Here is a 21878-nt window from a genome sequence, read left to right as displayed (position 1 = left end):
CAATTTAGCTAATCTATACTTCCATATTTCCAAGTCCTATTCTGGAAGATCAAGGGGTATAACATTTATTGGAATGACTGGAATTCTGATAGACTTTGGTTTTTAATGTAAAGATATCATTTAATTGTATTATTATATGTATTAGAAAGCAATGGGTTAGAATAAGCCTACATAACCAACCCATAAAGTAAAATGTTACATCTATATATGGCCAGCTATGTAAACTTTAACATTGATTTATCCTGCAATGATGTTGTTCAATTGGTAACATACATTTTTGTCTTCTTCTAATGCCTCTTGAGGAAGGAAGTAATCTAAAAGTAACTGAATGTAATCTGAATACATTACTGAGTTTGGGTAATTCAAAAAATTACGTTACTGATTACTATTTTGGACAAGTAGCTAGTAACAGATTACATTTAGAAAGTAACCTACCCAACCCTGCCTATTATCCATACAACATCATGTTGCTCAGACAAATTTATCAGAAAGGCCTGCAATATATATATATATATAAAAAAAAGTGTCAAGCCCATTGATAATTGCAGAAAGTGCCTAATGTGTAGGGTATATGGAAGGCTTGTTTCCAAATATATATTTTTTTATCAGTGTTGTTGCTGCTATAATGCCAGGCCAAGACAACTGGAGATGGGGAAAGACATATCAATTTTACAAATATGTAAAGGCCAAATAATTATTCATGGGGAGGGGCTCGGTGGGTGATATACTAATAAATTGCAATGATATCGTATTCTCAATTGAATAACCCAAGTGTCTCTGACAAAAACTGTCCTCGCACAAAACGTTCTGTCCGTGAAATCGAACAATAATTACACTTTCTCTAACTTTTCCCGAAACCCAACTGTTGGATTGAGTTAGCCCGGCCCATCTGGAGCAGCAAATGGCCCAACTCACCAGGGAGCAGGGAGGAGGTGAGGGGGTGAGAGTAGAGGGGGAGAGAAAGAGGGGATCGGATTGAAAACAGATCAGCCTGAAGATCTCACCACCGCATGTCTAGAACAACTGTCGGTTAAAATCGAGTCTTTCAGCGAAAACACGCAATGCGCTTTCACATGAAAAAACGCAAAAGGGAGTGAGAAATGTACTGCTTGAAGATGATGGATTGTAAAAGTTAGATGCGAGTATAAATGCGCCCCTCCGAATTAAATTAGTTATCTGAGGAATGCAGTGCCCGTAATTTCGAGTAGGATTTCAAACTTTTCTTGAAGTGCACCTCAATGGACTTTTTTCAAAGGGACATATCCTGTCCAAGCGGTTTTGATTGAAAAAGTAGAGTTTCAGTACTATAGTTCCCGGATTCTTTGCGGAGAATCATCGGACAAAGTGAACAAGAGTACGGGGTCTAAATAAATCATTCAAGGTAAGAAAAGTTTTTGTTGTGGTGTAGCCTAGATGACAGCTTTCACAACCGCACATTTATTTGGATACATTTTACAATTCCAATTGTTCTTATTTTCTTATTTGACAACTCTTGATGTTGAATGTAATATGTGTTTAAACTTAAACCACCATCCTGCAGTCACAGTTTAATATTGCGTGTCAAGGACAGAAGGGGTTTGGGGTAACTCCACATCTCATTTACTTTGAAATTATTTTACATAGGAATCTAAATAATTCTGTCCTGCAACTTGATCCAAATGTGGAGAGATGTGATCAGAAAGCAGCAGCGCCAGTCCTACTGACTTCCAAATGCCTCAGAGTAGTAGAGATATTGTGATCACTCACCATCTTTATCTATGATCCCAAAAGTTTGTTCAAAGTTCAGTGTAAACAATAACTTTTATTTTGCAATACATTTTGTGCATATTTTTTAGGGTTGAGATTGAAAGACCCATTTTGAGAGGCTATAACCTCTGGAAGGTTTGTGTTTTCAAATATTGTTGTATTGTCAATCATCATTTTTTTGTGCATTCTGATAGACAAATACTGCATAGACTACATGCCAACTCAAGGTAGTGGCTACAAGTTGATAGTGTCGAAGAAAGTGATAGGTATGTGCTCAGGAGTGCTCTCACTTCACTCTGTGTACAGACTATTTCAAGATCCCTCTCATTTAAACACTTGCAAATAAAGATTTAAAAAATAAATGCTTCAAGTACTTGGCATGCTGTAGAATTAAGGCCACCTTCTTGGATCTCCCTGGTCAGTAGGAGTTGTGTAGCCTACTTATTGTTGAAAGATTCTCAGTTAGCTTGTTTGCACTGTAGCCTGAGTAATCAACAAACACTTGATGCTTTTGTGCGGGTAAAAACACCTATATTTGCGCTTGGCTTTTACCCATCTAGAGTGTGTGCTAATAATCCCTAGGCTCACGCCTGAACTAATAATATGAGCACCATTTTCTTCCTTGCTTTGGTCTCAGATCAGTTATAGAACAACTGGTTTTAGGGTTGTGTGTCATTTCATAGGATAGATTCCTTAATCAGTGACTTTCATCAACTCAATGTTAAATCTGATGAAAGTCATGTGAAAGTTATTTTATGTTAAAACTGCAGGGTTTTACAAAGGAACAATAGGAGTTTCTGTAGAGAATTAAGTGAAAAGAAAACAGTGAAATTACAGAAATTATTAAGAGTAAGAAACAAGTAAGAGAGAACCAATGTTTCAGGAAAAATCTGACTTTTTCCAAAAGCATTTTTGGTGGTGTGTATTTCTACGTTGCGCATGGTGTGTATCTCTGTGCATGGTGTGTATCTCTGTGCATGCACCGTGAGTGTGTTTTTAATTTAATATGATGATGCCCATGCAGTTGGAGGGATCATTAGCATAAGAAAAAAGGTTTAGTGCATTTGCCATTGTGCTGAATGAAGAGTTCCAGCAGTCAGACCCAGGGAGAGTGAAAGGATGTAAAGAAATTATGGGGCTATTCAGCTTATTCAGACCCTGCCTGGGGCTCCCTTCTCTGGGCTCTGAAACCCATGGTGGCGATGTCACTTTCATCTCCCGAGCCAGATCCAGCCTCTCTCTTTTCTGTTTCCCCGTACCCCGTTTCCCCCCGTTCTCTCTTTCACACGTCTCTCCACAGCTAGACCCACTTTATTGATCTTCTCCTTTTCTTCTCTGGCAGTCTGCGTAAAATGTAATGAACCGAATACTGGAAAGGATGGGAGGGGAGGCTTTTTTAAAGACAAATACCGATGAAGTCTAGCGTGCAGAAGGGAGAAGAGGAAAATACCCCCCCCCCCATCTCAAAAGTTTAGAAAATAACAGGGTCTTCTTCTTTCTCCCTCACTCTCTCACCTCAGTGAGCTAAGACACTGTACTGTACTAATAAAGCCATTTCATTTACCGCTGCATGGTATTCCTAGATTGCAGTCCCCCTTAAACTTAAAGGGATTCTCTGGTACTTTTGTATACTTTTTAGCCAGTTTCTAAAAGTAGCACTGAAAACTGTATGTGCAGATATACGCACCACATCATTTCTCTCTGTCTGTCTGTTGTTACAAATACATTTTTACAAGCATTGGATTTTATATACACATTTGCATTGATTACATTTAAATAAAAAAAAACATTTTTACATGTCCGGTACAGATGATATATATTATTTTCAGTCACAACTATTACAGATTAATAACTAATACAGATTAAATCGCCTTGTTAATGTCCAAAAGTGGAAGGCTCTCTTTCTATTTCCCCTGAAAACCGGAACATCCAGTTTTTGGGTGCCCAGCAGATGCTAGCTGTCACTCATATAGCAAGGGGCTGAAGCTCATTGGTTGAACTCGAATTGCCCCCACGTGAGGGAAAATGGCACAGCATAGGTTTCAGAAAAACAATTGCTTTCAAACTAGGGATTTTGTGCTAATTGAGGTAAATCTGCTCATAGATTATGCATGTATGAACTACACATTGACACATCCAGCCCAAAGCAGGAGGTAAAAAATATACTTAGTAGTCGCCAACGTACCAGAGCATGTCTTTAACTGCTCTGTTATCTAGAGAAAGGTCAGTATTTCAGTTAAGTTTAGAAAATGGTTGTGCTTACGAAATAATTGTTGTTGTGCTTCTAAGAGAACTACAGCTGGTTCATCTCTCCATAGATTACATTTTTTTGCAGAAGGCTGCTTTCCCACAATTATGTGCTTGTTTTGATTGTCAAAATACATGATTATATTAGGCCATTATGATTTTAAACCACACAGTTTAGATACACAGTGAAAACGTTGATGGTTGAATTTAATCCAAAGTGCCCTACAGTGCATTTAAAATGTATTTTCATCTTTCCATTATTGTTAAGGAAAATGAACATGCCAACTTCCCAACTTGTTAGGCCTGCTGTATGTTTTGGAACACGTTATTGAGGTCAACACTATTTCCATTTTATCTGCATGAAGTATATCCCTGACATTTTGTACAACGAGTGGTTGCTATGGAGTGAAATTAGCTTTATCATTCTAGACTTGTCAGAGACACCACTTTGAGCCTGTGGGACAATACTGGGTGTCTAGCAGATCTTGCAGCCTTCCTTCAGCCCAGCCCGGGGGGAGCTGTGGAGGGTGGCTGAAGTACACTCATGTATGGAGCTCAATTGGTGGGAATTTAATGGCCATTTAGGGAGCTGTAAAAAGACAGCTATGTGATGAGTTGGTCTAGTCGGCCGCGCCTTGCTCTTCTTACAACGAGCCTGTACTTGAGATGGGGGGGCAAAGTGGGAAGTGGGGAGAAACACAGAGACGACTAAAGTGCCAGCAGCCGGCAGAGTAGCTACATTCATTTATTTTCAGGGTCCCTGTTTGAGTTCCTCTCTGCGTTGGCTTGGATGGCAAGAGGACACAATCAAGGCTTTTTAGTGGCTGTTGTCCCACACCCTCGAGGCATCCGGCTCATTCTCTCTCAAGTGTCTGGGGTTAAATAGGATCACATGATATCCGGTCTGGGAGAGAGAGTGCAGTTCAGCCCTCCCTGACTGGCCTTGTCCCCTCATCCCCCTCTACATCTCCTACAGGGTTGGCTAGGAGTGAGCACTTAGATCCGACCTCGTCCCCTTCTCCATCTCATAGTGCCAGCCATGAATGAGACACACAGTCACATGGAAAGTGAGGTCTCATTGGGTTGAGAGAATTGACTTCTGTTGTCAAAAGAAAATGGGAAACCGGTATGGCCTAGTTCTTTGTAAAAGCCATATGTCATTGTAGAAGTAAAGGAGCGAGCCCGGTGTGGTTTTAACTAGCCGTTTAAGTACTGTAAGGTAAAATCACTGACAACCTCCTTCCATCGCGATTGATGTCATCAATCATGGGAGGCGGCAGGCACAGTGAGTCCCCCTCATCAAAAGGCAAGAAGCTAGGCTACAATTATGAAGGACCTAGTTTCTTTCGAGGAAACACTATTTCCAGGTTTCTGTTAGTCACGCAACAAGTCCTAATGATCTATTTCCTCTAGACCTAGCCATTTATTTCACCAAATTGTCCCAGTCAATCACAATGACAGGCACTAAAGTGGGGATATTTGGGGGGCTTTTGGACTTCAAGTGAGTGTCCAGAATGGCCCCCTATTCCCTTTATAGTGCATTAGTTGTGAGAAGAGTCCGGGTTAAAATAAGTGCACTACATAGGGAATAGTGTGCCACTTTGGGGCCTCTGGACTCCATGACTCTGTAGTCTCAGCCTACCTTTACATGTCCAAGCTGTTCTCTGAGGGGGGATGGAATGAAACTTCAACAGATTAAACGATGTATACTATTTACACTGTGTTATATATGTGTCAACACCAGAACATCTTAACAGCCCCATGCCAGAGTTCTCCAAACACAGGCTTTTAGCAATGATTCTGCAGGTCAAAGGAAGTTGTCCAGTTTGTGGAGGGGATGACACAACATTTATTTAATTACTTCACCCTAAAATAAACCATTGGGTTTAAGCTGCAGAGCTATGCACTAGCACAGCAAAAACCACAATTGGACAGGCCCACTTTGCTCAACCCGCTGCATGGCTGTAAAAAAATGACTGGTTGCATTAGTATTACATCCACCAATACACTACTGGTCAAGCTTTTCTGTGCACTGGCACCAAAATGTAGCTGAACCATGTGCCTGTGCCTGGTTCTTCTTAGTTCTTGGAGAGACCTGAGCTCATCGTGGCTCATTTGAGGGGGTTGCCTTGATCCTGCTGCTAATTACCTCCTATAGTGGGTTAGCTAGAGTAAAACTTGATCTCCTGTTACATCAGGGAAACCTTCTTCCACTGTAGCTGGCAGCAGCCCAGGCAGAGTAGCATTATTAACACCACTGTGTCTTCTCCTATCTTCCTCTCCATTGCCAATGAATGAACAGATTCATTGTGTTGGTTGTTCTTAAGACTGACATGGACTCCCAGACAATGCAGCATTGTCTTGAATGTTTGCCGTCGGCTTTAATCTGATGCAGCAAGAGGCACTGGCAGCACACGCAGCACATTCAACAGTGTGTGTGTGTGCTGTGCATGCATGCTCTGTTTGTGCTTCCAACATTGGGGTTTTGAGAAAGGCGAGAAGAGTCAGTTGTAAGTTGTGATTTATCCGAAGGCCTCCCATAGCTACAAAGCAAAGTTGACTTGTTGACTTGCCCATAAGGGCTGAGGGGCTGGGCGGTTGGCTGGCTAGGCTCTTCTTATTACGTTTCATATAATGAGAAATATTAACTCCTTGACTCTCAGCCAGGCCACAGACTCCTCTGTAATAGACTGGGAGACGGGCTAAAAGCATTGAAAGCATTGAGCTGCTTGCTAAGAAACCATGTGGTAGTCTTTAGCAATCTCTCCCCTTCTTCTACCCCTCCTCCCTCCCAAACTCCCAAACACATGTCCACTTGCTGTCTGCCTGCCGCCATTGCATCGGCCTCTCTCTGACTCAGAACAAGACTGGTTCTGGGTTCAGTCCAGCTTGAGGTTACTCTTGTCTTGGAATCCTCTCATTACAGAGAGAGAACAGGATGGGATGATGATTGTATGTGTACATGCTGCCTTTGTCTTCGTTTTCTCTTTGAATGTAACTGGAAACATATAAGACTGTCAAATACAATGCCGTTGCACGATGTGTGCTGGTCAGGGTTGCATCAGCAGGCAGTTATGGCATAAAAGTCTTGAGGTTCTGCTCGCCTGAGTTTAAAATACCTTATGATAAGCTGTAGACCGCACTCATAGGGCTGTATAGGGCCATAAGCAAACAAGAAAATGCTCACCCAGAGGCAGCGCTCCTGGTGGCTGGTGATTTTAATGCAGGAAAACAGAAATCTGTTTTACCTCATTTCTACCAGCATGTCCCCTGTGCAACTAGAGGCAAAAATGTCTCTAGATCTCCTTTACTCGACACACAGAGGCACATACAAAGCTCTCCTTCGCACTCCATTTGACAAATCTGACCATAACTCTGTCCTTCTGATTCCTGCTTACAAGCAAAAACTCAAACAGGAAGTACCAGTGACACGCTCAATACGGAAGTGCTCCAATGAAGCGGACACTAAGCTACTGGACTGTTTCTCTGGCACAGACTGGAATAGGTTCTGAGATTAATCCGATAGCATTGAAGAGTTTACCACATCGGTCACCGGCTTCCTTAATAAGTGCACCAATGACGTCATCCCCACAGTAACCGTACGTACATATCCCAACCAGAATTACAGGCAACATCCGCACTGAGCTAAAGGCTAAAGCTGCCACTTTCAATGAACGAGACAATAACGCAGACGCTTAGGAGAAATCCAGACAAACCATCAAACAAGCAATGCATCAATACAGGACTAAGATCGAATCCTACTACACCGGTTCTGATGCTCGTTACATGTGTCAGGGCTTGAAAACTATCACGTATTACAAAGGGAAACCAAGCCACGAGCTGCCCAGTGCCATGAGCCTACCAGATGAGCTAAATGCCTTCTATGCATGCTTCGAGGCAAGAAACACTGAACCATGCGTAAGAGCATCAGCTGTTCCGGACAACTGTGTGATCACACTCTCTGTACCCTATGTGAATAGGACCTTGAAACAGAATAACATTAACAAGGCCACAGGGACAAATGGATTACCAGGATGAATGCGCTGACCAGTTGGCAAGTGTCTTCACTGACATTTTCAACCTCTCCCTGACCCAGTCTGTAATACCTATATGTTTTAAACAGACCACCATAGTCCCTGTGCCCAAGAATGCCAAGGTAATTTGTCTAAATGACTATCGCCTCTTAGCACTCGCATCATGAAATGCTTTGTAAGGCTGTTCATGGCTCACATCAACATCATCATCCCAGACACCCTGGACCCTCTCCAACCAGTTTTCCCACTTTGACAAAAGGAACAAATATGTGAGAAAGCTATTAATTGACTACAGCTCAGTGTTCAACACCATAGTGCCCTTGAAGCTCCCTGGGACTGAACACCTCCCTTTGCAACTGGATCCTGGATTCCTGACGGGCTGCCCCCAGGTGGTGAGGGTAGGCAACAACACATCTGCCGCACTGACCCTGAACACATGGGCCCCTCGGGGGTGCGTGTTTAGTCCCCTTCTGTATGACAGCGTGGCCGCGCACGACTCCAACACCAGCATTAAGTCTGCCGACAACACAACGGTGGTAGGCCTGATCACCGATGATGATGAGACAGCCTAAAGGGAGGAGGTCAGAGACACTGCCAGGACAACAACCTGTCCTTCAACGTCAGTAATACAAAGGAGCCGATCGTGGATTACAGGAAATGGAGGGCTGAGCACACCCCCATTCACATCGATGGGGCTGTAGTGGAGCAGGTCGAGAGTTTCAAGTCCCTCGTGTCAACATCACTAAGGACCTCTCATGGTCCAAACACACCAACACAGTTGTGAAGAGAGCATGACAGCGCCTCTTCCTCCTCAGGAGGCTGAAAAGATTTGCCATGGGCCCTCAAATCCTCAAAGTTCTACAGCTGTACCATTGAGAGCGTCTTGACTGGCTGCATCAGCGCTTGGTATGGCAACTGCTTGGCATCCGACCACAAGGCACTACAAAGGGTAGTGCGTATGGCCCAGTACTTCCGAGCTCCCTGCCATCCAGGAACTCTATACCAGGCAGTGTCAGAGGAAGGCCCAAAAAATTGTCAAAGACTACAGCCACCCAAGCCACAGACTGATCTCTCTGCTACCGCACAGCAAGTGGTACCAATGTACCAAGTCTGGAACCAACAGGCCATAAGACTTCCCCAAGCCATAAGACTTCTAAACAAGACTGCTAAATAGCAAATCAAATGGCTACCCGGACTACTGCATTGACCCATTTTTGCACTAACTCACAAACTTTTTTGCACATATGATTCTGCTACTGTCTATCTATCCTGTTGCTTCGTCACTTTACCCCTACCTATATGTACAGTACAAAGCTACATCATTTACCTCGTACCCCTGCACATCGACTCGGTACTGGTACTCCGTGTAGATAGCCATGTTATTATTTACTTGTTATTTCTATTTGTTATTCACTGTTTCGCTATTAAAATAAAAAATAAAAGAAACATGTCATGTTTAACTCTGAATGACTGGAAAAGGACCAGTAAGTAATCATTTCACTGTGTCTACACCTGTTGCCGTCGAAGCGTGTGACAAAAAGAGGTGATTGGTCTGTCCTCTTCTACACATAGCTCTCCTTTGTCAGTATGGAGAAGTGTGGAAGTTCCTGCAGAGATTGTAAAATGTAATAAAGTCACTTGCGGTGTTAAACTGCCTACTCCTGCCATCTCGTGTGGGTGGCTGATCTTTATACCTCAACGTCGTGAGGTTCTGACAACTGCAAAAAGTAAAGTCATCTCTTCTCACTTCTTGGTGTACTTGGGCAGCTGGTGGTACAGAGCTCTGAACCCCCACACACACAGCCAGGGCTGTCCCCTTCTTGTCACCAAGGCATCCGATCTGAGAAACAGCTGATACACTGACGACTCACACCACACACACTCACTACAGAGATACAGTCTAGTTTCAAAAGCACTTATACTGGAATGATAATCTCTTGTAATAACAATGTGGACGTCACCATTAGATAGACAAACTTAGAACGACAAATGGCAACTTTAGATTTTTGCCAACTTTGATTCAAAGGGATGCACACATGCTACACACCATACCACCCACACCACTCACCATGGTCTAAGGGGCCTAGTGAGGGTATTGACAGCTGTAACTGTTGAGAGTGAGTGCTAACAACACATTTAGGAGAAATGACCAGGCCCCAAATGTTACTGGGAGAAAGAAGACAACTCTGCAATGTGGCACAAACGACAGCTGATCTGAGCTGGGGGTTTCGCCCGTATAATTATATGAGCATCTTTGGTTTGTCCTCTGGAAGGGAAGACAAGGGGATCTCCTGCCCTAAGCAGATGACCACTTCATTGACCATACATGACACAACGATAAAGTGCCCTAATGTGCTTGTTTCTGCATGGCCAGAGCATTACATAACAAAAACCTCCCCAACACACAAACCCCTCGGTAATTACATAGAGATACATTGAAATGATCACTGTTAGCGAACATCAAGCAGAAGTTAAATAACCAACAGTTAGGAAATTCCTTGGGTGATTGTGTGTAGGCTGTGTGTGAGTCTCCACATCTGTTTTCTATTGGTCAGGAGACAAAGAGATTAACCACAGGATATTACATTTACTAGCAGGGAGTGGTGGTGAGGAGGGTGGGTAACAGGGAACAGCTCATCCACATTACTTTTCTTTCTGTGTAGATCTTTTCATTATGGGGCTGACTGGAGAAACATGGCCTCTGAGGGACTGACTGATTGCTTCCCAGTTAGTAGGGACAGGACACAGGATCTAGTGGACCCCAGTCATTGACTGTATGTGTGTACAACATTTGTTTTCTAATAGGTCAAATCCAAAATAGCATCCTATTTCTTATGTAGTGCACTACATTTGACTTAGCTCTGGATAAAAGTAGTGCACTTATCATGAATAGGGTATATAGTCAACTGCCGGTTCTTTCAGGCTTCCTATGTGAACATGTTACGGCAGGAATAGTAGTATTTTCCTAGCCTGGGAATCCACACTGAATCCATACCACCTTTCACTGTTTCTCTTCAACTGTTAGTCTGGCCTTCCTCTAGCATTTGTGCTCAATTATCTTAATCTACTGTTGGTTCACTCAATCTTCCTTTGTGAAAATGTTAAGGTAATAGTTTCCTTTCTCGGTTCATTGACCAGGAGGATGCCTATCTACATGACATATCACACAACAGATATTCCTTCCTGGATCTGAGTCAGGCACATGACTAATGAAGGCTCCCAGGTCTTTTTTCGCCATATTTAAACATGTGCCCTTTTTAAACCAGGGCTTCAAAGGTTTGCAGGAGTATATGTTTTTCTGAAGACAGTGATTCACCCATCTAGAATGTGCCTTTGTCTTAACCCCAGCTTGTCTTGTTTAACAGAGACATCTCCGTGTGTCATCAACCTAATAGGTCTAATGTGAAACATGGCTCCTGGAAAGGCTTGGAACATAGACTAAATCAACTCCGATTTTGAAACTAAACAGAATGGTTGGAGATGTTGCTTTTTGTTTGAATTCAAATAAATCCAATCGCATGTTATAGTAAGACAACACACTTATTTGTGTACAATATATGAGAGAGAGGGAGAGAAAATGTGCATTACACATGCTATCTTGAGTGAAGAATGAGATGAAAACCACATAAATGATACAGGGGCTCATCATCAGCCAAACCACTGTAGCAGTGGGATTGAATTATTACGATTAAAGAGGTAGATTATACTGAGAATAACTCACTGTGTGAGGCCTCCAGATGACCAAACCGCCACATGCAGTGGGATTGAGTTATTACGATTAAAGAGGTTAGTACTGAGAATAACACACTGTGTGAGTGCCTTGACCCCAGATGTTACCCCTGAGAGAGAGAGAACAATCTGAGCTGTTTGTCCTGCTGATAGATAAGTACTGTAGTATTGTAAGTACTCTGTGGGTTTTAGTGAGTAATGTCCTGTAACGCCACATGTGCTCAGGGTCCAGAGGGCATGTGGAGTACACTGGGCACAAGTGCAACGTCTAGGTACAACAATAGTAAGTAGGATAGGCCAATTCTAAAGGGAGATGATACCTAGGCCTAAACCATTATGTTGTTGTGGTAAAATCATTGCTAAGGTTAGCCAGAGTAAATGCACAGTTGCGACCTTGGAGGGAAAACTGTTGGTAAGTGAAAAGAGGATTAAATTATAGGTGTTTTGATGGTGCTGTATGTCACAAAGTCAGAAGGAAGTCAGCATCGGTCTGGCCAAGGCAGTTAAGTTAGGTCTGGCCATGCAATGGAAAATAAAACAGCTGTATTTTGTCTGAATTAGCCGGTGGCCTTCCATTTTTTTGAGGAGGAAATGGGTTGGATTTTGGGTTAGCTGAATGACTATGTTCATTCACTGTATTCTGTTAAGGCCAGGACAGGGGAGAGTTTTTGTATTGGCAGGTTGCCGAGAGAGAGAGAGAATCTTACCAGCATCAATATCATGATATAGGAAAAGGAGTGAGGAGTCTGAGAATCTTCAAATAAGAGAGCTGTCTTTGATGTCTGTTTGCATTCCTTTCAGTGTTGGTGAAAGAAGAGATGTTAAACGGAAGTGGAAGAGAGGGAGACACTTGAAATTGAATGAGGCGCTAAGAAAAACACACACCAGGTCTCTGAACAAAAGCAATGGGGAGAGAGAGAGAAAGAGAGGGAGAATAATTGAGAATAAGAGTGTATAGATCAAGGGATCGAGAGACTTAAGGAAGGGAGAGAGAGCGAGAGTGTGTGTGTGAGAGAGCAGAGAGAGGGTAGTTGTCCACTACATCTCTGTGCTGTTTTAAGGCTTTGTTGTGGTTAAGTGGCACGTCCTGGTGATCCATCTAGCTAAGTAAAGGCTGGCAGTATCAGGCTTAGTCCTAAATTACATCCTATTCCTTAAGTAGTGCACTACATAGAGAATAGGGTGCCATTTGGGACATTGTGTCACATAACCACTGTTTAGGGCAAGGAAGCGTTCATAATGGGGCAGAAGTACAATATCTGGGTCTCCTCTCACTTGTTTGCGGTCCTCATGCTTTTCCCTCAAATGGGCTGTTACACATGCCTTTGTTTCCTGTTGATTGTCTCACTCAGAAACGCTATAATGACAATGTGCATGAAGTAACATGTATACAAGTTGTTTATGGCTTTTGAAAAATAAACTTGTGTAATGCAGTATGATAAAAACAGCACTAGAGGACCTTGAGCAGAGGCAGGGAATAACAACACAAAAAGCCTTCTCTCATTGTAGTTAGTGCAAAGTAGAGTATGGATGGAAGAAGCTGCTTTTTACTATCCCAGGACCCAGCCTTGGCCAGGTGCAGACTCGCTCACTGAGAGGTGTGGTATTGGGAATGGGGCAGCAGAGGGACAAATTCAAGAAGGGGGGCTGCGGGTCTGGTAAAGGGGATTATCCCCACCACCCAGCACCGTAGAGTCTTCTGCCTCTAGTACCGTGGGGTGGAGGGGGCCGGGGTGCTGTGATTCTGTTGGCACGCTGCACTAGGCTGACCAGCCAACCAGAAGAAGGGGAAAAGAAGACGAAGAAATGGCCTCTTGTTGTTTGTTCTCCTCGTCCTCCATCTGTCTGTTCAGTTCCTGACACCTGTACTGTCCTGTCAGAGCCTGACACCCTGACAGGGGCAGATAGGCCCCATCTTCAGGGACTGATGGAGGGAAGGATAGGGCAGCTAGCGAGACCTGCATGGTGGAGCTGTGGGGGGATGGGATGGGGGTGAAGTTGGGGCCACTTCGCTTCTATCCCAGCAACACACTTTCTAGCTCTATAACCCAAGCCTACAGTACCCTAAGATCCAAGCCCTACATTTTTTATAATGGACTTAACAGAACAAGCTTTTGTCTGTTAAATTCACAACTCAGAGCTTAATTTGTATTTGTGATAGGGAAGGGTAATTGATAAACCAATACTCGACTTGATTTAAAAGCAGAAAACAACTGCGATTAATGGGTTGCCAGCCAGATGTTCCTATAAAACATGAATCAAATCAAATGTTATTGGCCGCGTACACATATTTTACAGATGTTATCGCAGGTGCAGCGAAATGTTTCTATCTCCAGCAGGGCAGTAATACCAAACATAACACACATCTCTAGACTAAAAATGTATTAATTAAGAAATATCAGAACTAACAATGTAGCAGTCACTAAGGTGCATGGTAAAGGTGCAGGGTCTCTGCCTTCTAGATGGTAGCGGGGTGAGCTCGTTGATGATTTTCTGGCCTTCCTGTGATGCTATCAAGAAGAAACTCTTCTCTTTAGGGGTCATTCCATGGAACACAGTTAGACACTGACGTTGAGGGTTTAGTATGTGCTCTGGGGCTCATCCAAGAGCCTTTCATCGTTTTGATTGTAAAACAAACATCTTTGTTCCAAATTCCTAAATATAACACTTCTTACTACTTTGGATTGTGATCGGAAAAGGAAATGTCTTATGGTTGAGTTGTCAGCCTTAGTGACAAGATGGCTGGAAGGAAGACAGCTTTTATTTGCTTTTGGCGTGACAATAAATTAACAGATGCTTTCTAAACCTGTTAGCTACCCACCTCTTAATCGGCTTACCTTGGCACAGGGACGGGCAGCGGGATGGGCGACTGGCACCTTTGAAGGGTCATACCAATAGCCAGTGGTCCAGCCTTCCTCCAATAGAACATAACATGTTGGAGGACCACATGATACCAAAAAGAATACTTCATACATGAGCACACATTCAATTACTTGATAGAGTTCTGTAAGTACTGCTCACAGTGACTTGTGTATAACGGTTGAGGAACAGAAAATACATATTTAATCAATGTATTACCAAAGCATATAGAATCATTCTTCGAAAGACATCATCAGTTGAGAAGTTCCTATTTGGTCTCTTAAAATATCCAAATACTGTGTATGCCATAACTCAAGTGCTGTTGGTTTTCTTAAGCTCTGAACCTATCAAGTCATTTAAACATGTTTAGTATATGACAGTTTAAAATAAACAGTGTAAAAGAGTTTATGTTGCATTCATTTAAAGTTCTGACTGCCAAGTGCCCACGTCTGTTAACAAGTGTGTGGAAACTGTGTCACTTCACTTTGACACCACAGCAGAGCTGTTTTAAGTGTATTTTACTACATTGAAGAGTAATCCTAAAGTACTACAGAATTGTCAATATCCCACCCGTGGATTAGGTAGCACAAGTTATCTGTTGTTGGGTAATCATGATTTAATAAGCTCATGAATTAAATCAATTAGGTTTGTTTAGACACTGTCAATACGGAAACCCTCATGTTCTCTCACTAAAGAGTAAAACCAGTGTGGATAACCATGACCACAAGCTAGTGCCTAGTGAGGGTGTGGAATGACCTCCCCTCTTAGCTTTAGACCGCTACTTGTTTGCACTTACCCGAGGATAATCGTGTAGGTTCCACAAACTCAAACAAATGGCTTGCTGCCAAGTCTTCTGCCGTTCAAACAAACATGTAAATGTGTTGACATAGTGGTGTCATAGTGGCTCAGGACAGACTGCTGAGTGTCTGTTCTTGTCACATTTTTACTATGGAGGACATTAGGAACGTATTACACTGAAAAACCTGTATCTACAGTGCTTTCAGAAACTACTGTACTCACACCTCTTGACTTATTCCACTTTTTGTTGTGTTACAGCCTGAATTTAAAGTAGATTAAATATATATCACTGCCCGACACATAATACCCAAGCCATCAGTAGCACAGAGAGGGTGTTGCCTACATACAGACTTAAAATCATTGGCCACTTTAATAATGCCACTTTAATCATGTTTACATATCTTGCATTACTCATCTCATATGTACAGTTGAAGTCTGAAGTTTACATACACTTAGGTTGGAGTCATTAAAATTTGTTTTTCAACCACTCCACAAATGTCTTGTTAACAAACTATAGTTTTGGCAAGTCGGTTAGGACATCTACTTTGTGCATGAAACAAGTAATTGTTCCAACAATTGTTTACAGGCAGATTATTTCACTTATAATTCACTGTATCACAATTCCAGTGGGTCAGAAGTTAACATACACTAAGTTGACTGTGCCTTTAAACAGCTTGGAAAATTCCAGAAAATAACGTCATGGCTTTAGAAGCTTCTGATAGGCTAATTAACATCATTTGAGTCAATTGGAGGTGTACCTGTGGATGTATTTCAAGGCCTACCTTCAAACTCAGTGCCTCTTTGCTTGACATCATGGGAAAATCAAAATATACCATCCAAGATCTCAGAAAAAAAATTGTAGACCTCCACAAGTCTGCTTCATCCTTGGGAGCAATTTCCAAACGCCTGAAGGTACCACGTTCATATGTACAAATAATAGTACGCAAGTATAAACAATAGTACGCAAGTATAAACACCAAGTATAAACATCAGGAAGGAGACACGTTCTGTCTCCTAGAGATGAACGTACTTTGCTGCGAAAAGTGCAAATCAATCCCAGAACAACAGCAAAGAACCTTGTGAAGATGATGGAGGAAACAGGTACAAAAGTATCTACAGTGCCTTGCGAAAGTATTCGGCCTCCTTGAACTTTGCGACCTTTTGCCACATTTCAGGCTTCAAACATAAAGATATAAACTGTATTTTTTTGTGAAGAATCAACAACAAGTGGGACACAATAATGAAGCGAAACAACATTTATTGGATATTTCAAACTTTTTTAACAAATCAAAAACGGAAAAATTAGGCGTGCAAAATTATTAATCCCCCTTAAGTTAATACTTTGTAGTGCCACCTTTTGCTGCGATTACAGCTGTAAGTCGCTTGGGGTATGTCTCTATCAGTTTTGCACATCGAGAGACTGACATTTTTTCCCATTCCTCCTTGCAAAACAGCTCGAGCTCAGTGAGGTTGGATGGAGAGCATTTGTGAACAGCAGTTTTCAGTTCTTACCACAGATTCTCGATTGGATTCAGGTCTGGACTTTGACTTGGCCATTCTAACACCTGGATATGTTTATTTTTGAACCATTCCATTGTAGATTTTGCTTTATGTTTTGGATCATTGTCTTGTTGGAAGACAAATCTCCGTCCCAGTCTCAGGTCTTTTGCAGACTCCATCAGGTTTTCTTCCAGAATGGTCCTGTATTTGGCTCCATCCATCTTCCCATCAATTTTAACCATCTTCCCTGTCCCTGCTGAAGAAAAGCAGGCCCAAACCATGATGCTGTCACCACCATGTTTGACAGTGGGGATGGTGTGTTCAGGGTGATGAGCTGTGTTGCTTTTACGCCAAACATAACGTTTTGCATTGTTGCCAAAAAGTTCAATTTTGGTTTCATCTGACCAGAGCACCTTCTTCCACATGTTTGGTGTGTCTCCCAGGTGGCTTGTGGCAAACTTTAAACGACACTTTTTATGGATATCTTTAAGAAATGGCTTTCTTCTTGCCACTCTTCCATAAAGGCCAGATTTGTGCAATATACGACTGATTGTTGTCCTATGGACAGAGTCTCCCACCTCAGCTGTAGATCTCTGCAGTTCATCCAGAGTGATCATGGGCCTCTTGGCTGCATCTCTGATCAGTCTTCTCCTTGTATGAGCTGAAAGTTTAGAGGGACGGCCAGGTCTTGGTAGATTTGCAGTGGTCTGATACTCCTTTCATTTCAATATTATCGCTTGCACAGTGCTCCTTGGGATGTTTAAAGCTTGGGAAATCTTTTTGTATCCAAATCCGGCTTTAAACTTCTTCACAACAGTATCTCGGACCTGCCTGGTGTGTTCCTTGTTCTTCATGATGCTCTCTGCGCTTTTAACGGACCTCTGAGACTATCACAGTGCAGGTGCATTTATACGGAGACTTGATTACACACAGGTGGATTGTATTTATCATCATTAGTCATTTAGGTCAACATTGGATCATTCAGAGATCCTCACTGAACTTCTGGAGAGAGTTTGCTGCACTGAAAGTAAAGGGGCTGAATAATTTTGCACGCCCAATTATTCCGTTTTTGATTTGTTAAAAAAGTTTGAAATATCCAATAAATGTCGTTCCACTTCATGATTGTGTCCCACTTGTTGTTGATTCTTCACAAAAAAATACAGTTTTATATCTTTATGTTTGAAGCCTGAAATGTGGCAAAAGGTCGCAAAGTTCAAGGGGGCCGAATACTTTCGCAAGGCACTGTATATCCTGAGCGATACTTCTTATGACATACAATCAAAACGTTTTGTTTTTATTCTCTGCCAAAAAGTTAAATAACTACATTTAGTTTAACTGTGCAAGAGAGAAGACTAGGACCAGACACGCTAGATGATGTAATATGTTAGCTAGACTAATTTCTCCTTTTGTGTCATTGTTCCCAGACAGTGCCCAGTAACCAGCAACGCTATGCTTTACCTCAGAGAAGTCTGCTTCATGTCATAGAAATTAATAGTTATATATATATATATATTTATTAAACGCAAGCATGTTCTTTCTTATTCATTTCATATTTTATACACATTGTTGGACTGTAATACAGTGTAAAATCTGTAGCGCTCCCTCTGTTGGCAACTCGGGCACAGCTGGGGGAACTCGCATAGGATAATTCAAGCAGTGAATGTGTTTTTTCTCTGCGTGTGTGTGTATGTGTGTGTCCATGTGTTGTGACCAAAACAACCTCCTTATTTCAAAATATCCTCGTTTAAAAAGGAATTGTGTCAACAACCTTTTTATTCACATTCCACATGTTTTGCTTTAATCTCTCCTTCTCCCTCTCTGTTTCTCTAGGTCGACTCTCTAGGTCGACTCTCTGACTCCCTGCTGTCCACCATGGAGACCTCTGCTCCGACAGCCACTGAGAAAAAGGAGCATAAGGGATCGGGTCTAGATGGAAGCAGCTTCTCAGACCTGCCAAAGAAACCATCTCCCACTACTGTGACCAGAGGTATGAATGACTAAGCAGTGGTGGAAAAAGTACTCAATTGATTGTCATACTTGAGTAAAAGTAGATGCCTTAAAAGAAAATGAATCAAGTGAAAGTCACACAGTAAAAGTCTAAAAGTTTCTGGTTTTAAAATTACTTAAATGCAGTGGTGTAAAAAGTACTACATGTTCATACTTTAGTTATATTTGGGGAAAAACAGATGGGGGAACACTCAGACATCATTTACGAATGCATTATTTGTTTTTAGTGATTCTGCCAGATCAGATGCAATAGGGATGACAATGTGTTATATTGATAGATGCGTGAATTGGACCATATTGCTGCCCTGCCTGAGCATTCGAAAACGAGTACTTTTTGGGTGTCAGGGAAAATGTGTGGTATCATAAATATAATATATTTTCTTTAGGAATGTAGTGGACTAAAAGTAAACTTGTCAATGATCTATATTAAAGTATAGAAACCCCCCAAAACAACTTAAGTAGTACTTCAAAGTATTTTGACTTACTTTACAGCACTGTGACTAAGAGCTAACACCTTCAACTATACCTCAAGTCTCTGTCTGTACACTATAGCAGTGCTCCCAGTCAGAAGTTGGCGTCTTTGATACCCAAATCAAATACATTATAGGTGTTCCCCTGTCATATGGTATCTCCAGAAGTATTCTTCCAATATTTTCATTCTGAAAATATTTTCAATATAAAATACTTCTTGACTGAAATTGATTGTGCAGAAGGTAAAATCTTGCCTTTTAGGTATTGTTTTTCTTTCGGTGGTCCATGTTGGTGTATGTTTTACATAGTGTCTTATTGACCCACTCAGTGGCACATCAAAAAAATAGATATGGAGAGGGACTGCATGTTTCAAGGATGTCAGAAACTGGGTGATGAAAAACCCCACTAATGAGGGCGAAAGACCTTGTTCTTACCTCGTGAGTATAAACGTTATAAATTACTAAAGCAGTCTGTTGTAACAGTGGATGGCACAGTGCATCAGAGTCCTCTGACACCAGCGAGGACCGGGAAGTACCTTTTGATATGCTAATGAGTTGTATCTGATATTGTGGCATTGGTAAGTTATATTTAATGATAAGCTTGGTGACCTGCCATAAGCAAAGCCATATGAGCATTAATTGTTTAGAGAAATAGATTTAAGAAAAATAGGACGCTTCTCTCTGCCCTCAATGGCACCTCTTCAAAGAAATCGTAGAAAATTGTTTCCAAACATATTAATTATATTTATTGTACTGTATCCTATACAGGGTACCCTATTGCAATTATTAAAACCTACATAGACCAAATAATTGTGATAGTTGCAAATGATATTGTAAGTAATATAAAACTGGTATAGTTTATCTTTATGGAAAGTAGCTGGCAGGCAACTCTTATGTGATGATAACTGTAGTGAGTTTCCATCCGGTCTGAGAAGAAAAAAGAGAGAGTGTGCGAGAAAGAGTGAGAGAAACAGAAAGTGTTAGAGAGGGAGGGAGGAAGAGGGAGATACAGATTAAGGGAGAGAGAGACAGAAAGAGAGACAGGGAGAGAGACCCCTCATCTATTAAATATGAGACCTCATGTTTTCATCAGTGAGTATATGTGATGAAATCTCCCCATAACGAGGACTGAGTACCTTGTTCTTGCCTCCAGAGGTTTAACATTATGAATTATAAACGACTGCATGGCGGAGCGGTTCAACTGGACTCTGAAGTCCTTCCTTCTGAGATGGACAAAGACATCTAGCGAGGGCCCACCACTGAAATGTTAATAGAACTTATCAGTCGTACATTTTTACTGTTTAATGAATGGCTTGGTGGCCTGCCATCGCCAAACTATAATCATCATGCATTCTTTATTCACACATTGGCAACAGCGAAAGTAGAACATTTACACCCATACTGACTTTGTTACATAGTTATACTCCTATGTTTATCATTTGTTTTTGTCCTTTTGATCAGTCTTTTCACTGGTCCTGCAATTAGTATGAATATGAATATAGGGCCAAATCTGTTCCTGGAGAGCTACCTTCCTGTATGTTTTCGCTCCAACCCCAGTTGTAACTAACCTGATTCAGTTTATCAACTAGCTAAATATTAGAATCAGGTGTGCTAGATTAGGGTTGGAGTGAACTTACTCACCAGGAACAGGGTTGAAGAGCCCTGATATAGGGCATAATGTGAATAAATCAATATGATAGTGTATTATTCTTAGTACATATCTCAAAGTAGCCAATATCAATGGCCTCATTCACTCAACTCTATTGAAACTACTGTTAAGTCAAAGGGTAACTAACTGAAGGATCATCAGACCACTCGGTGAAAGGTCTAAGAAAAACTCTCTAGCTTCATATGTAAAACATCCAAGTCATTACAAATGAACATAGTTCCAACTACGGTACATTGTTTCCCTTCGCTGGCCTGCCCTGGACACGTTGGCAGGTTGAACATCAGTGTCTTACAAAGAAGACTCCATTTCAGTTTCATGGAGACATACCTTGCCTAGTTCAAGGGAAACTTCACCGCTGAATATTATTTGGGGTGTTTTTCCAGTTTCCTACATAATTATGAGTGATGAGGTGTTTCAGACATAATTATGCATCATAGCGGTATTTTAGAATTTTTGCCCGGGAGAGTTCAACCAATGATGTCATGGGTTTAGTCATGTTTTGTTGCAATTATTGTGACCTTTGTGTTTTGACGATTGCATGACGATCACGCTAGCAGTGAGTAGATATGATTGTCCTTGTTCAATAGATAGGAACAATGTTCCTAACTGCCACATCATTGCAGGATATCTAGACCAGGAAGGCAAATGACAAATAAGTAATTTGTTTGGCTGTTGGTATCTAGCTAGCAATAAAAGCTCTCTTTTCACACAAGGCAGTGCTGTTCAGTAAAGTAGAATTTTGTGATCGATTCAACCATAACAGGGCTTACTAGTAACACTACAAGCCAAGCTAGCCATGTTGAGGTAGCTTTGTTTGCT

The 21878-nt window shown here is 41.7% G+C and overlaps 1 protein-coding gene across 1 annotated transcript in view; it reads left to right on the top strand.

The window, feature by feature from the left end:
• Positions 1 to 934: 934 nt before the first annotated feature.
• LOC139401096 (zinc finger protein GLI2-like) overlaps positions 935 to 21878 on the top strand; it is a 97561-nt gene continuing 76617 nt past the window's right edge. Inside the window, exons 1-2 of the mRNA XM_071145588.1 lie at positions 935 to 1381; positions 18744 to 18900. Of these exons, the coding sequence (XP_071001689.1) occupies positions 18786 to 18900 (115 nt within the window). The 5' untranslated portion in view covers positions 935 to 1381; positions 18744 to 18785. The remainder of the gene's footprint in view (positions 1382 to 18743; positions 18901 to 21878) is intronic.

This window comes from Oncorhynchus clarkii, chromosome 3, assembly GCF_045791955.1.
Source record: "Oncorhynchus clarkii lewisi isolate Uvic-CL-2024 chromosome 3, UVic_Ocla_1.0, whole genome shotgun sequence".
Classification (NCBI taxonomy): Eukaryota; Metazoa; Chordata; class Actinopteri; order Salmoniformes; family Salmonidae; genus Oncorhynchus; species Oncorhynchus clarkii.
This window is presented reverse-complemented; position numbering and strand designations above follow the sequence as displayed.